General features: G+C 42.7%; 1 protein-coding gene across 1 annotated transcript in view; it reads right to left on the bottom strand.

Moving 5' to 3' along the window:
* EBF1 (EBF transcription factor 1) overlaps window positions 1-17,075 on the bottom strand; it is a 479,517-nt gene that overhangs the window by 452,627 nt on the left and 9,815 nt on the right. Inside the window, exons 3-5 of the mRNA XM_030888673.2 lie at window positions 16,914-16,977; window positions 16,215-16,270; window positions 5,608-5,681 (exon numbers count right to left, since the gene is read on the bottom strand). Coding sequence (XP_030744533.2) covers window positions 5,608-5,681; window positions 16,215-16,270; window positions 16,914-16,977 — 194 coding nt within the window. The remainder of the gene's footprint in view (window positions 1-5,607; window positions 5,682-16,214; window positions 16,271-16,913; window positions 16,978-17,075) is intronic.

The following is a 17,075-nucleotide window of genomic DNA, read 5'->3' as shown; positions in this document are numbered from 1 at the left end:
TTCTAGCTGCCTGCTTACAAACCTCATCTCCAGGCTAAACAGTGAGATCTGCCTTCGACAGTATGTTACATAGAAAACCCACCAAGTCAGAACCCTACAAAACTGCTGGTTAGGGTTTCTGAGACTGCAGATCTGATGTGAGCAGTGGACCTGGTCTTTAGCCCATGGATCGGTGGGTAGTAGGTTCAAACTGCTGGCCTTGCAGTGAGCAGCCCAGAGCATCACCCGTTCCACCACCAGACGGCCTTCCTTTGCTCATCACTCACTGCCATGGAGTGCATTCTGACTCAGGGACCCTGCAGGACAGGGCAGAACTGCCTCCACAAGTTTCCAAGACTGAAAACCCTTACCGGAACAGACCGCCTCATCTTTCTCCCACAGAGCAGCTAGTGAGTTTGAACTGCTCATCTTGAACTTATCTGTAATTCGCTATGCCACCCACCAGGGTTCCAAATACTTTGTAGCTGCTCAAACTTACTGTCATCATGTCGATTCTGATTCATAGTGGACGCAAAATTAATGAATGAAAGCACCTTTACCATAAAAAGGAGGACCCCCCAAAATGTACATCGATGCCTTAGTAAACTTCACTTCTTTTCTACGTTCTCTTGTCAGATGTTTTGCTACACACTATAGTGAGTGCCAGTGATCAGAGCAGTCATGCACTCAGCTTCTAATGGAAAGGCTGCAGGTTCAAGTCCACCCAGAGAAGACTGGGAAGAAAGGCCAGGTGATCTACTTCTGAAAAATCCATCACTAAAAACCCTATGGTACACTGTGTTATTCAGACACCTATGGGGCCATGATAAGTCAGAATCCACTTGATGACAACCAACTTTTCTCTCCATCACCCCACCGGGGAACTGTTTTTTAATATTTCTATTAATATAGCCACTCGATCCGTGGTATGCATCAGGCACAGTGATACGTATTTATGGAGACTATATCATTTAATTCTAAGAACTACCCTCTGAGATAAATAATATTATTTCCCCCCATTTCAGAAACGAGGAGCCCTGGTGGTCCAGTGGTTAAGTACTGGTCTGCTAACTGAAAGGTCAGCAGTTCAAATTCACCAGCTGCTCCATGGGAGAAAAAAGTGGCAGTCTGCGTCTGTAAAGATTTATAGTCTTAGAAGCTATGAGGGAGTTCTGTTTTGTCTGATAGGGTCCCTGTGAGTAAGAATCCACTCAAAGGCAGTGATTTTTATTCCACAGACAGGACAACTGAAGCCCAGAGAAATGTTGAATCACACCCTGCTTTCAAGCAGCAAAGGTCCAGCAAAGGCAGGCGAGCCCTGGGTCTGCAATTACACATGGACAGAGCGCTTTGGAAAGGAGCACAGAGGGTGATGAGAGTGTCTAGCAAGAGGACTTAGCTCAGGGCCAGGAATCCTTCCCTGGAGAAACCAGGCTGAAACTGGAATCTGAAACATCAGAATAAACCAGCATGAGAGAAAGGCAGAAAAGGAGACATCAATGGACTGGCCAATCCAGAGGACTCACAAGAGGCCAGATGCTGCGAATGGAAAAGAGGAGGGCATTCCTGAGACAGAGAACCAGCCTCTGCACCTGTGCTGCACACACCCGCTCGCTGGCTCGCTCGAGCACGCACACACACACACACACACACACACACACACACACACAGAAACCCTCTTACACCTGGCTTGGGGGCTCCGAGTTAGACTTACCCTAACCAGCAAACATAGTTCATATTTTCCATTCACATTTAACCCCAAGATGCTGCGGCGATCCACTTGGAATCCAATTCCTTACAGAATCCTACTTTAAACAATCATTCACAGGTCCATCATATTTTAGGAACTTAACTACCAGTTATTGGTAAAATGTAGTGCCAATTGCTATGGCAGACTGCAATTGACCGAAAATGTAGAACTCCTGGAATTCCCTGGAAACCACCCCACACCACCAAACCAGAGAGGTTTTGTCCCTAAGAGTGACAATAACTATCATCCATTGGTGGCAAGTCCTGCCCATAAAGTGGGCCTTCCTCTGGGTAGAGCTCATGGATGCTTTGACTTTGCAACCACCTGAAAAGCAACTCTCAGGGGCTCTTCTTGCTCTCTCTCCCTTTTATTCCTTTGCCTGCAACAAAACACAAGCCTCCCCGGCCCTTGCCTGCCGATCTCAATGCTCTATGTCTCCTTTGCACGTGCCCTAAAGATACAGCTTTTGTGACATAAACGCAAGGTTTTATTGTGCCGTTAGCCTTGATAGAAAGCTTGGCAGACAGTTGTTTAGAAATTAAATATCTAAAACAAGCTATTTTAAAATCCAGGGCCCTCACTATTTCATGTCTGCAATGAAGAAATTTCATCTTGGGGAGAGCAAGCTGTCTTTCACACCATATGGCAAATGGTGGTGCATAGCAATTAGCCAGGCTGATTAATGGTGAACAGACTCTAATTTTATGCTTATAATTGAGCCTGCATTTGCACCCCTGGTGCAAATTCAGCACATCCCAACTTCCACTTACAACAGGCAAGAAATCAAGAGAAATAAGATGGTGTAGAAAGTGAGATTTTTTTTTTCCTAAAACCCCCTAAAGAGCATCAGATTTGCAATTTAAAAGACTGTTAGCCACACAATAGATGACAGGTTTGTGTAATAGGGTCATGGCGGCCTCGTAAACAAACAGTACCCCTTACACATATGTACACAGCCAGGAAAACGGCAATCTGTAACATTAGCAGGATGACATTCTGAATATGGCTTTTCCCTCCTAGCCACGCAGTACAAACATCATCATTTGCCTTCAGTGGCTAGAGAAATTTTATTTTTTGCTATTTTTATGCTTCTGAAAAATAGAAAGAACATCAGCAATAAAGAAAACCAGCCAGCATAATAAAGTACTTTAGGCCAATGAATTTTAAAAACCAGAAAAATATAAGCTGCATTAATAGAGGGTAGGCCTGTGTGTGAAAGGCATAATATATCTTTAAGTATTTCAATAACAGAATTATTCTGAGCAAAGTCCAAACAAGTGCAGATATGAGATGCAAATCTGTGATCTATAGGTATTAGTTGGCCTATTGGTTGAAATCCATTTTTCTGTCAATTTTGCTGAAATCACATGCAGTAGAACATGGAAAATTCATCTTACTGGCATGCGAATTGTGGGAAGCTCACATAGTGGTTATGGTCAGTGAGTTAGTTTATTGTGCCAACCTGGCCGATAAACACATGTGGGGTTAATTGAAAGGTGGAGGCATAAATGGCTTGGTGAGCCTCGCCTTTGGAGTTCTTGGGTCTCTTGCTTTGTGATGGTCGCACCAGGGTGCAGCTGCCTTAGCAGTTCCCTGCTTCAGCTTGCAAGGCTGACTTCCTGCAAGACATTCCCAAGGAGAAGCCACATGGACCTACCCCGATGCAGCCCTGGGTGCTGGAGCACCCGTGTGGAGACCCCTGCCAGCGCTGAGATGTTTACACATTCACTGACTTGGCTTTCCTCCTGTAGTCGGCATCATTGCCTCTGTTTTGTGAGATAGAGGAGGTCTTTGTGGACTGGTGTTGGACATATGGGTTAATGGGTGAATATTGGACTCGTGGGCTTGGGCAGCACTGGGTTGGGATGTTTTCTTGATGCACAGTTAACCTTTATCTAAAACCCTTTTACATGAGTTTCTGTGGATTTGTTTCTCTAAAGTACCCAGACTAACACAGTCAGAAAACCAGTAATACAAGGGAGATCATGTTTTAATGCTATTCAGAATGGATTTCACTCATTTAATTCTGAAAGGTACAACTCAGATCTAATTGTAAAATTGTTTTCTCCAGTATAACACTGATTTTTTTTTCTTTTTTCTTTTTGCCTACGAATGTAAGAAATCCATCACCACACATTTTTTGATTCTGTTACTGATTTAAAGCTAGAAAAAATATAACCTATTTTGGGATGATGTGGCAAGTTGACACATGGCATGACTGAAGTGAAAACACATGATGCCTGCCTGTACCAGGGGACTTCTAAAAGGTGGTGGAAGTGTCCCATTATCTTTCATTTCCATTTTCCAACAACGTTTTGAAGCCTCCTTGAATTGTATAATCAGGAGCCCAGGTGGCATAGTGGTTACGTGTTAGACTGCTATCCACAAGGCAAGGTCAGCAGTTCGAAACCACCAGACGCTCCTCAGAGAAAAAGATGAGGCTTTCTACTCGCATAAAGAGGTACAGTCTCAGAAACTCACAGGGGCAGTTCTAACTTATCATGTAGCGTCGCCATGGATCAGAACTGACTCAATGGCAGTGAGTTTCATCTGTTTGTTTGTTAGCATTGTATTTTTTGAGCATATGTTAAAATAATTCTTTATATGCCAACCTATTTATCAATAGGCAAGTCGTGTTTGGGATTGCACAAAAGCAGTACATTCAGCCTTTCCTACCTTATTTCCATCTGTAGAGCTTTCGAATTACACTCCCATAGGCCTATAGCAGCAAATGGAGCCCATCCAGACGGTGCTAAAGCTCTAAAGGAATTGGCCCATAATCATCTGGAGCCAAACTTACATTGTGTCAGGAAGAGGCTGAATAGCTAACACACATCATGCATCATGACATCTTCATGCGTTCTCCAGCTACTCAGAATATATTTGTGGCAAGGTGCTGGTACTATTTCATGAAGAACTCTACACTGAACATGAGAAGGCAGTACTCCGGTCTACTCTCTCATACATGGAAGCCAGGGAAATAGATTCGCTTGGCTTGCCTGATGTCAAACAGACCTTTAGTCTGATTACTGGCCAAAAATAAGGACACTTGTTTGTGGGTGACGACTTTTTGTAGCTTCCAGGGACTGGACTCCTCTTTGCCATCCTCCCAAAAAAGCTCACTCCCTCTGGGAAATACAGGGTAGTTAAGAGATTTGATTAAAAGCAAACACACACACACACCAGATTTTAAAGGGGAATAATGCCTAAATCCAGATGGTCATCATATTTTCAGCATAAGATTTAAACAGGGAGAATTAAAATGGGGAACTATAACTTCCAAAGGTGCCCTGGTGGCATAGTGGTTAAGCACTTTGCTGCTAACTAAAAGGTTGGCAGTTCAAAGCCACCAGCTGCTCCACGGGAGAAAGATGTGGCAGTCTGCTTCTTTCCTGATTTACAGTGACATAAACCTATATGGAAGCTCTGCTCATCCTACAGGGTCACTATCAACTCCACAGCAGTGGCTTCTATCACTTTCAAGTCTTACTCAAAGGGAGGGGGTTGCCGACACCAATCGAACTCTTAATCATTTTACTAGCAATGCAGTTGAGCCCATATATTAACACTAAAAGGGTTATATTGTGTTTTATTTCCATTGGAAGGGAGCAGGGAAGGGCTCTACTTTGTGCCCATTAACAGTGTGCTATCAAAATGGAAATGTATGTTTTTCAGGATGAAATCGAATAAATAATTGAGAGGCACCATGACGCCTGGCACTTTATGACCAAGGACTCGCATCTTAACAGTTTCTTTCAGATTGTCTAATAGAAGCAAGATAAATGTTTACGCCACAATCAGCCTGAGTTCACCTAGATTCAAGGTGCAAATTCATCTTCTCTCTGCTAATGAAAGGGAGCGAGCGCAGCCTTCCTTACCTGCACATGATCTCGTGTGTGAGCAAGACTCGGCACATTTCGGGGTTCTTGTCTTGGCCTTCATACACTATGGCCTGTAAACAAAGACATGATTTCAATTAAGGATGGCGCCAAGTAGCAGAAAACAAACTATCACAATTGAGTTCTAAGCACTTCACCCCGCAATCGGCAAATTAGCTTTCAGGAGCCCAAGGCCTCACTGGGCTGACTGTTAGGTTCCTTGTGAAGGATCAGCCCACAGTGAGTGGAGTGGGATTTGTTTGTCTCTGCGCTGTCAACCCTCGGCTCTTGAGGTGCATCTCTGGATCCCTGTGTGGGAGGGGCTTCTGTCGTCAAGACAACCACAACGCGCCTTTCAATCCAGAAGAAAAGCAAATCTAACAAATTAAGAGGAAAGCACGCAGAAGGCTAAGCAGATTGAGACATTATTTATTTAAAATAGAGGAAAAAAGCACATGGATTTGATTCAAATGTCAGTGTATGTGAGGACAAGTGTGTACATACACAAATGTTTGAATTTTTCTCACTTTCCTACTTCCAGTCCCAACATCTAATGTTCTCCTGGCAAACACTAGAGGGTGTGTGTGTGTGTGTGTGTGTGTTGGGAGCGGGGTGGGGTGGGGTGGGGTTGTAGGCAAGAGAGTCCTTCAAAAACTGTATCTTCTCTGTGATGAGTCATGAATCAGGAAGAAAATCTCTCTCCCTGCCAACAGGCTAAACACTTGTACACTCCCAGGGTGTACACCCACTCAAGTGGTCATTCCCACAGACATATGTTGGCTGCGGGATAGGCCTCCAGTCTTAGGGGAATTGCATCGAACTCCCAAAACTGGCAGTCCCAAACCAACTCTCCATGCAAGATGTTTCTGCCAGCTCTTTGTAATATGCGTACGAATGTGTTGTGTATGGTCACCAGACAGGTTCTCTGGGAGTTCAGGGTTAATAACCAAGAGAAAAAGCACACAGCTAGCGGGAGGGCAGCACTCTGCATGGGACTGCATTTTAACTAATTTGACACCACATCACTGCATAATACTAATATAACACAGCTTCAAATTGTTAATAAAATTACTTTCACACATTCAGATAACCCTCCATTTCTTGGTGCCAAAATGACTTAAATTAAGAGGCCATCTTATTTAGTACATACAGATGAGACGCTGCTGTGGCTGACTTGTGGTTGGCACTAATGTGCTTTGTGTATGAACCTGGACTCTCAGGACCGAGGAGTGACTGGAGCGGCCTAGGGCCCGGCACGTGCAGGCCCACGGAGCAGGGGCTGGTTGTGACGCATCACCACGTGACAAAACAAACTTAGCAACGAGGGTTTAAAACTGGGGGAAACTATTGCATGAGGAGAAATGCACTCTCGACCACGAACCTATCAAGCCCATGTTCTTTGGCTAACCCATCATAGCCTTGCTTTTTTTTTTAGTTTAACATCATTTTATTCTTACAGAAAAAAATTGAAAGCTATGAAAAGAATTCCCTTTACTCAGATTCCCCAAAAGTTTACATTCGACTACATTTGCTTGATTATTTTTTTCTCTTTTCTTTTTCCCCTAAATCACTTGCTAGTCAGTTGCAGGCATAGTTCGACATGTTTCCTTCTAACAAGACATTCTCTTCCAGAAGCAGCATACATTTATCAAAGTCAGAAAACTAACATTGATAATAATAATCTAATCTACTGATCTTATTGGGATTTCGCCATTTACCCAATAATGCTCTTAACAGGGAAAGAAAAGCCAATCCCAATTTTTACATTCATTGTCACCTCTCTCTTAATCAGGGAGAGTTCCTAAGTCTTTGTGCTTCAATTATATTGACATTGATGAAGAATAGAGATCAGTTATTTTATAGAATTTCCCTCCATCTGGGTTTGGCTGGGGCTTCCTCATGCTGAAACTTAGGCACTCGGGGACAAGAGAGAGGGAGAAGTGAGGGTAACTCCTTTCATTCACCAAATCCTCCTGTCAACTCGCTCCACCACTGGCCGCCCCTGCATAAAGTAGCGTCTGCTGTCGATCAGGGCCGCCAGAAAGGTTTCTTCACGACAAAGCCATCACTTCGCCCTGTCTAATTCATAACTTTCTTCTGAGGAGATCATCTAAGATATGTTCATAAAGCATCCTCCTCAAATTTCCATCCACTAGTTCAAGCAAACATGTATGATGCTTTTCTATAGTCTAAGAAGACCTTCTCCACTACCTACGAAGTCACTTTACTCCAGAAAAGGCATTAAGTAAGTTGCAATTGTTTCTTTTGTTCTTTTTTAACAAAACCAAAATGATATCTGCCTACTTTGTTTATTACCATCACTGTAGCAATGTCAGAGAAACACATACATAAATTGATTAGATCTAATACTGGGCACCAAAACACTCTAATGATGCATTTGTGATAAATCCGATAACCACTCCATTTTTGTGTGGTTTTTAATATCGTTGATAACCTCTGATTTATGTATTGATGGGTCATGCTACACTCAGAATGCAAGTAACCTGGGAACTGAAGTCACCAATATGAATGAGACTGTCTGCACTGGAAGAAGAAAAACTATTTGGAGGAGGCGTGGCGTCACGTGTGGCACTTTCGCCAGAACTTCTCGCTTGGCTGCTCTCTAGATGACACTGGTATGCGTTTCACTGGGGCCACTGGTTCCACTGAAATCTGTGGGCCCAGGAGGCTTTCCAGTTAAAGTCAGGCTGCAATGCAAATATGCTCATGACGCCTCCAAAGCAGTGGGCGATCCTTGGATTCCCAGAAATCCTCTCTTGATGACTTTGTCTCAGGAACCTCCTGAGCATCGCTTGTTAAAGGCGCAGAGCCTCCATAATGCATCTCCTTACCAAATACCAAACTGCCACTTCGCTGTGGGCAGCAGAGTCAAAACAGAGAATCCTTCTCTAAATCAAGCACAGAAAAATGAAACCAGGAGTTTGGAATTGCTCAGAAACAGTTAGGCTCTCTGGAGGAGGGTGGGCACAAGGAGCCTCTGCTCTCCCTCTCCTGGGGGCCTGCAGAGGAATATTTTTCAGCACATCAAGGCCAAGAGGGAAGCGTTGCTTCTTGGGGCTTCTGAAATATAAGCAAGTAGAACAGGAGTCTTTTCATTTTGCCATGGCTTAGGACTCCAAATCCTGTAAATAGAGTAAACTAGAACTTCAGGTTAATGGGTTAGCTTGGGAGGGTAATTCACTCAAACGTAGATCCACCTTCAACCCCGGCTAAGCCGCTTTTGTTACTAAAAATATTTGTGTAGGGGGTAATAAAAAAATTTTAAAAAAACATTACACAGATATGAGCCCCCAAATCAATATTCTGGTGAGACTCCAGTGTAGGAAGTGATATATTTCATTTGACAAACGCCTCTGATACAGGCTGTCCGCAATAAGGCTTTTTGTTTTTAAATGCCACCAAGTTCTCCATCCAGTCTGCACACACTCCTGGGAAGCACAGATCAACTCTCAGGTCATCGACCCTGAGCACAAATGTAAAGGATGCTCCACCGTTGAGCAAACTACAGTGGTGAGCCCAACAGGCAAGGGACCCTCAAACAGCAACTTAGGGAGAAATTGCTGCTTTTTTTTTTTTTTTTGCTAATTTAAATATGTGTCTCTGTGGGGTCTGAGTAAAGCTGGGAGATCACAGAAGCATGTAAACAGCATTGACTATTTTAAGTGAAACCATTTTAATAGACAGCTGGTTTAGGGCCCAGACAATGGCACACCAAGAAGAAGGCTTATTTTCATCTTCCACAGTAAATCATGCGCCTGCTCACTGAGAGAGAGGTAGTCTGCTGTGAGAGCGACAAAGACAACAGAGGTTTAAATAAATCAATGTGTTTATCAGGGGTAATGGTGGGAGGCCTGCTACAGAGGGGGCATATAAAATATGATTTCAATAAATCAATTGATGGTGAGTCAGGTTGAGGTTTGTAACCAAAGTAACAAACAAACAACAACAAAAATATGCTCTCAGGAAGAAAACGCTCCTGAAATTAAGCCTGCCTCTGGTGAATAAGTCCCTCCAGGCAGCAAGAAAAGCTTGCACAGGAAGGAAAGTACACCGTACTAACTTCATCTCAACTTTACAAGGAAAAAAGAAGGAGCAAAATTGGTAAACAAGTTGTCAAAACTGGACCCAGTTGTATCTGATCTGCTATTTTTCTCACATACTAGCCTCCCTCGTCTCACTGCGTCCCTCTAATTAACAGACAAAAACAACCCTGCTTTATTTCTTAATACTGTTCTAACTTTTGGGTTGGGAGGTTTTTTCCCCTAGAATAACGTATATATGTATTGTTTTTAAAAGAAGGAATTAAGAACGGCTAAACTTTCACAGCTTTAGGTAACAACAGTGCTAGGAATTTTCACTGCCTGCGACTGCAAATGCTCAAGTAATAGATTAACTCATAACATCTCTGAAAAGAAACCAGTCCGTCAAGACACGCAAAACTGCCTGGATGCCCACTGCGTTAGAGAGCAACTTGTGAAGGATCCTTCTTCCTGCCTTTCTGCCCTATCACTGCGTCTTAAAGAGCTCAGGGAAATGCACTATGGTTAGAGACCACACAGTGAAAAACTCATGGTGAACATACCCCCAGGATCACACTTCAATAGGAGGCCAAAGGACAGACAGAAAAGTGAGCTTTGCTTACTCCCCTGATAGGCTTAACTCTTTGTGCACCACACTAAACTAAAAGGCATTGAGGAGAATCCCTTTGACTTTGGTTCAACCAGATCTGAAGGGAAAAAATGTTTCCATTAAAAGTCTTTCTTGGTTTACGACCAAACAATAGCACACTTGTCATCACCAGTTAAAAAAAGAACGAAGGAGAGAAAGAGAAAAAAGCCTATGATAACAACAAACCGCTCCCAATTTTCCAGTTCAATGCAAAAAAAATTAACCTTTGAAATACACTACCCATTTTTCAACAAACAAAATGTGTCCCCTTAGAGAAGAATTGGTTCATGAAGATACTAAGCACCTCCTTCAGTCAGAAATAGTCTTCTAAATACAGCGTGCCAGTGTGCCTCGCACAGGAAGTTACCAAGAATCGAAGCCAATCACAAAATAAGATGAGCACCCATAATACCAATACACGACAATATTAACTATGACATGCAGCTGCCAAGGTCCACGTTTCCTCACTTACACACACACACACACACACACACACACACACACACACACACACACACCTTAATGTAGCTTTAGAAATTTCCAGTAGGTGATGATGGAGCCCAGGTCAAAAATTAACCTGGGCCAACGGAAAACATTAAAACTCTGACATTTCACTAACAGTCATGCCAGACAGAAATCCAACATTAATGTGGTATAAAACTTAAAGAACAATAATTTAGCTTCAATTAGCAGTTTGGCTACTGGTGAGCAAATTGCAAAGACGTTCATTTCAGCTCAGCAGCTAAGCAGGCACGTTTTCAGAACTGAATTAGGAAAGTCGCGAAGAAATGATATCATGTTTAGTATGCTGTTCAACTACGTCACAGTTTGAATTAAAAATTATATATATATACACCAAACACAGTTGGCTGTAGAATGCATCTTTTATATCTCAAAGAACTGAAATCCTTACACCATTCAAATGCTAAGTTAAAAACGAGATCATTCTAACAATCCCACATTATATTTCTCTTCCCGCAGAGTAATAAAGACATCTCACCCATAAGGTAGCTACATTTACATCTATATTAATAGACACAATTGGCTTTGTCAACCCAATGGGGTAATAATAATAATAATAAAATAATAAAAGCAGCTAATCTATTAAGCACTGAATATGTGCCAGTCAGTGTTCTGAGCACTTTACTTGTCAAGTTCACTGAATTCTCACAACAGTGCTTTGAGGTAGGGCTTCCCTTTTTCCCATTAGTTTGGCTCTAAACGCTGACATATTTTAATTACAAAGTCACTAAGCTCAAATTATTCTCATTCAACAACTCTGTCCACAGTACACCAATGTGCAAAACCCTTCGTCTATCCTTTTCAGCAATCTAGGCAAGGAGAAGAGAGAGAACAGACTATCAGTGCAGTCATACGAGTTTGATAAATGCATCACTCCTAATATGTTCGTTTTTAATGCTATTCAAACATTCGCATGGAAACAGCTCTAGCGTAAATATCCCCGAACAAATGGCTGTATATTATCCAGGAGGGAGCAGTTGGACCGCCAGACTGGGGAGTACTGGGCCATCTGGCTCCACAGTCTCTCCAAAACCATCAGCTTTGTTTTCACCCCCAGACTCCAAACAACACATTTTCCACTGTGATGAGTTTACATTTTCCCAAACACAGGTCCTGATCATGCATAAAAATTCCAAACTTCTTCATTCCTCTATGTGCAAGGAAATTTAAATCACCTGCATTTTTGACATGCTACCAGAGGAGAGAGAAAGCTGCTAAACCAGGGCCCCTGCCTGTGAACTTGCCCAGGCTTTTGTTTTTGTTCCTTTCCCCAAATATGTGAAAGAGCCTCTCTGTTGGCCTAGTGAGTTCCATTGGAACTTACTGATATATGAAAAATGTGTTTATCTATCAATGAAGAATCATCAACTGAAAAGGCTGCTAATCCAATATGCCTAACTGTGGCAGGATATAATGACACCATCGATAAGGTAACATGTACTTGCATCAATAACTGAAAGTACCAGGAACATCCGAACACATGTGTACAGAAGTCTAGCCGGGAAGAGATATCTGGTAGCTTTTCGGACTCCTGTACCTTGGACTCATTGTACTGAGACTTCTGAGGGTCCCCTCACCACATCACCCCTCACCTGCAAACTCACATATATAAGGATTGAATAGCTACTATTTTCTCCTTTAAAAAAATCAACAACAACTTTTATTTGGAGATAGAGAAGGTTTCGTTTTGGATAACCTTAAGGAATCAGGCACCCTTTCTCTGATTCATAAAATGTCACTTTTTTTTTTTAAAGCAAGATGGCAGGAGGGGAGGTAAGTTAAAGGGTTTTTTGTTTGTTTTCTCTGTTGAAAGATTAAATAACTTGTGGAAACAGGCATATAATATAATTATATTTAAAATACTACTTGAACATCTGAAATGAAGCATAGTAAACCTCAGATGTTCTCCCACCGCCCTGTGCCCATACATTTGCGCTTCCACAATAGTGAGTGTTTCTGGACACAATGGCCAGGACTTCGGGATCTTATAGTGCCTTCTGCATGCTCGCTAATGGAATACCAAAAACAGCAATGACACAAAACAACCTATTTTTAGTCCTGCTAAACTTGGTTTTGAACAAGCCTTCCCAAAAGCAAGCTTCTTATTTTCTAGTTGGGGGACAAATTTTTTTCAATATCATTCTATGTGCTCTACAAGAGTGGTACGTAGTTAAGGGGCTCAGATCCACACTCATTTGCTTCTGATGAAGCTTTGTCTTTCTTGGAGGGGTACAATATTAAGAGTCTCTACTCAAAATAATCTAATGAGACACTGTGAAAAGATGTGAACTACTGTGTCATGCCAATACATCTTGGTTGATTGAGTACATTTCTGTTTGGCCTGAAAGCGGAGTACCCCACCCACACTAAGGAGCATTCTCTGAACATGTGAAATGCACAGTTCATTTGGGGCTTTGTTTGCCATCCATTCCCTCTGAGTTTTAACCCCAAACTAGTAGGCCAAGGATGTAAATCCTCAAACATACCTTTGAAATGAAAGGTATTACAATGATACACAGAATATTGAGAGGACACTTGAACAGTGGGTAGGTAGTCCCTCCACAATTTATGACTGTCCTAAAACTCATCACATCACTGAACGTAGCTTATTCTGCACTGTAAGTATCAAATTCCTAAGTCCTTATGAAAGAATTACACAGAGGGGGGAAATGTAACTCTTTCATCAGTCAAGCCTTAAATATGAATTATTATGTCACAGTTAGGGCAAGTTGCGCTTCTTCACACCATTGAAGACTATTGCATTACTTGCGCACATAAGAAGCTACCCTACCTCCAAAATTCTGACTGCACCTCATCAAAAACCAAGCAACCAGATGATGGGTAGGGACTACAGAGAAGGTGGATATTTAAGCAATTATTATAAAAACAAACAGGTATGTCTTCAAAATGTTCTTCTCTAGCTATTTTTAGGCCAAATTCAAATAATTATTTCAAGCTTTTCCAGGTCACTCCCCGCCAAAATGTATAATTGCATACATTCATAGTTCTCACTTTCCGTGAGCTGTCACGGTAAAGTAAATGACTTTCTCATACCTGCTATTATTAAAAATACACTCTGCCTGGCTTTTCTCCCTTTCTTCCTCTCCCTCTTCACCGATCAACTTTATAATAGTACCACACAACCAAAGAACACCGTAAGCTACAGTTTGCTTAAGCTCCAGGACATTGTTAATACAATGATTTTTGATGCATTGCTTTTTTAAAACTCAAATGATTATTCTCCCATGCTCTTCATAGAATCCAGCTAATTTCATAATGGGAAAAAACCATTCTTGATAGTGTTTTCAAAGTTTGGGCTAGTTTTAAATCAGAAAGAAGTTAATTACTTCAAACATATTCCAAGTTTACCTCCTTAACAGTTTTATTTGTTTCATAGTGCTGCCTACATTTTAATACATTAAACATTTGGTTTTGCACAAGAAAATTGGACTTATATATTGGTTTATTCTTTATTTTTTAAAATGTAAATCCTGGGAGAGGGGAAGGGGGAGAGAGGGAAAAAAAGTGAGGAGCTGATACCAAGGGCTCAAATGGAAAGCAAATGTTTTGAGAATGATGATGGCAACAAATGTATAAATGTGCTTGACACAATGGATGTATATATGGATTTGTGATAGGAGTTGTAAGAGCCCCCAACAAAATGATTTAAAAAAATAAAATGCAAATCCTAATAAATATATATGGAATATGTATTAGAGTTCATATTTTTCCTATTCCCCTACCACCACCACCACCTCCTTTTTTTTTTTTTTTGTCTCTAATGAGAATGGCAGGAAATGCCATCCAGGGTATCTAAGACAAAGTTTGAAAACAAAACTCCACTTCAGACATTTTTGTTTTGATGTTTTTTTAAATAGTTACTGAAAACAAGATTTTGTGTTTCTGCTTGGCAGAAAAGAAATTTAAAAAAAATAAAATACAGTATCCAAATGAAAGAAAATTATCTTATGTCACAATCAAAATATATTAAGGGAAATAAGACCAAGTCTAAAAATATAAACGTGGATTTAATCTGAGTACTCAACTAAGAAGTAAAGAGACCTTCAAGAAAGCTAAGTGCGCTGGGCTAACAGCATGTAATAGATTCCAGCACATATCTGCTTTTGCGTGTTTTTTAAGTACGTTTTTACCCTCATGTTGTCTATGTGGGTCACAATGAAATATGAGAGTAATAATAAAAGTTAGCTGTTATTAAATTGGTGCTTCATGAGTAGATTTTTTTATTCCCAAAGCTTATCAGAGTGCACTCTGTACAACATATTTAAGTCACACTTTATCTGAAAACAAGTTTGAAAAATATTCAAATAGACCCTGTTGTGAAACTTTCCAACATAGTGTCTTTGGAAAAAATATCACTTCCCCTTTTTTAAAAGGGAATACAGTAAAATCACAACCAAGCAAATGGTTTTAACTCCTAAAGTAAATTGGTGGTTGGCACACCAAAGATAAGTTTTCTCTTTGTTCTAATTTCTTTCCCCCACCCAATAAAGCTGTCTTCTTTTTTTCTACTACTAAGTCCTCCTGCTACCTAACTAGCTACTTAATTCTAAGACAAAACTTTTTCTTAAAATTAAGGTGAAGGGGGGGGCGGAGTTCCTGTGCCTCATTAAAACGTCAGGCTTCTTTTCTGACTCGGCTCATAATTGTATCTTTTAAACCATAACTCAACCTTAATGTATACTGCTTGTCACCCGCGTGTTGGCGAGCTTAAGGAAATGCCGACCATGTACCTTTAAGACCGCAAGCTCACTCATGCTGCCTGGCTTCCTGCCAAACTTGGAGGCAAAAGCAGGACGATTTTTGCAAAATATCCTCTAACAATTGAGGCTGCTTAGTCCAACACCATCACCACCCTCACTTTACCAAAAAAAAAAAAGCCTGACGTGGGTCATCCACAGTCTCAGCCCATTCACCATTTCCGGGGAAGAAACCTTTGCCCCCAAAGCTCCCCACGCTCTGTTACAGGAGAGAGGGCCCACGCCTGGTTTAGGTTTCAGAGGTTCAGCCACTCTGCATCAAGGTTCCTAAGCACCTTTTTTGCGCCCCCTGGGACTCCCCAGATTGGTCAAAGGAAGTTCAGGGTCCGCTCTTCCAGCTCAACACCCCGTGATCTTCATTCAAAAGGCCAGAGTTACCCTGGACGGGAAGACACTCTCTAACCGTCTTCTGCACGCGGCGGTCCCAAGCGCAAGAAGCGGCTGGGAGAGCCTGCGCTGACCGCGACTGTGAAGGCGGCCCTGGTTTGCAGAGTTCGAGCCCCAGTTCCCTCGCTAGGGCACTCAGAGCCGCCGGAGGAGGCGGGCAGCCAACTTCTGGACTTCCCCGAACTGCGTGGCCTGGGAGTCACCCCTGCGGCGCGGAATTAAGAAACTTACTTGTTTTGTCATGGAGTCAATGAGGCGCACGTAGAAATCCTGCTCCGTTCTGATCCCTAGGGGGGGAAAGGGCGAAGGAAGGCGAATTAAGTGAGAGGTGATACGCACAAAGAAGAAGGGAAAAGAAAGAAAGAAAGATGCTCCAGGAAGGGTGGGGACTATGGATGTCCCCCTCCCCAGTGTCCAGTGAAGGGCCTCTGGCCTCAGCCTCCCCCAGTGCCCTTGGAAGTCAGCCCCTCGGAGCGCTGCTGATAAGGCCAGGGCAGTGCCCCTCCCTGGCCACTCTTCCTTACAATTCTGAGCCCACCCTTCAGCACTGCATAGGTGGGAGTCCATTAGCTCTCTCTAGGGGCCATCAAGTCCCTGGCCCCTCACTGTTCCTAAAGTGTATGAGGTCTTGAGCCTGGAGTCTGGGCCAAGCCATGGGAACGGACCTCAGGAAGGACGGAGAATTCTTGTGAACCAGCCAGGGCCAGGGCATTGCACCTGGTCTCAGGTGCGCGGCGACACACAGCCGCCCTCGGGCCTCTCGGAGCCTCCTCCAGTGAAACCTCCTCGAGCGAAACTAGGGGGAGGCTGGTCCCCCCCTAGTATGTTCCACACTCCGCTTCATGGGGGCTCTCGCCCTCCTGGGGCTCCCCCGCGCCCTGTTCCTGCCTCAGAGCCCCAGGTCCAGGCGCAGACCCCAGGGAGCCTCACCATTGCTGTAGAGGAGCTGCAGGCGGTAGTGAATTCCGTTATTGGTCTTTTCACTGTTGGCTTCCTGGGTTGCAGCAAGGCGCAAAGACACAGAGACAGGAGAAAGGTTGGGTTGAACGAGTGAACTAACTTGGAGGCAACTTTCCCCAAGCGCAGACCCCA

The sequence above is a fragment of the Echinops telfairi genome, unplaced genomic scaffold, assembly GCF_000313985.2.
Source record: "Echinops telfairi isolate 266 unplaced genomic scaffold, ASM31398v2 ScPeMD7_7469;HRSCAF=8507_0, whole genome shotgun sequence".
Lineage (NCBI taxonomy): Eukaryota > Metazoa > Chordata > Mammalia > Afrosoricida > Tenrecidae > Echinops > Echinops telfairi.
This window is presented reverse-complemented; position numbering and strand designations above follow the sequence as displayed.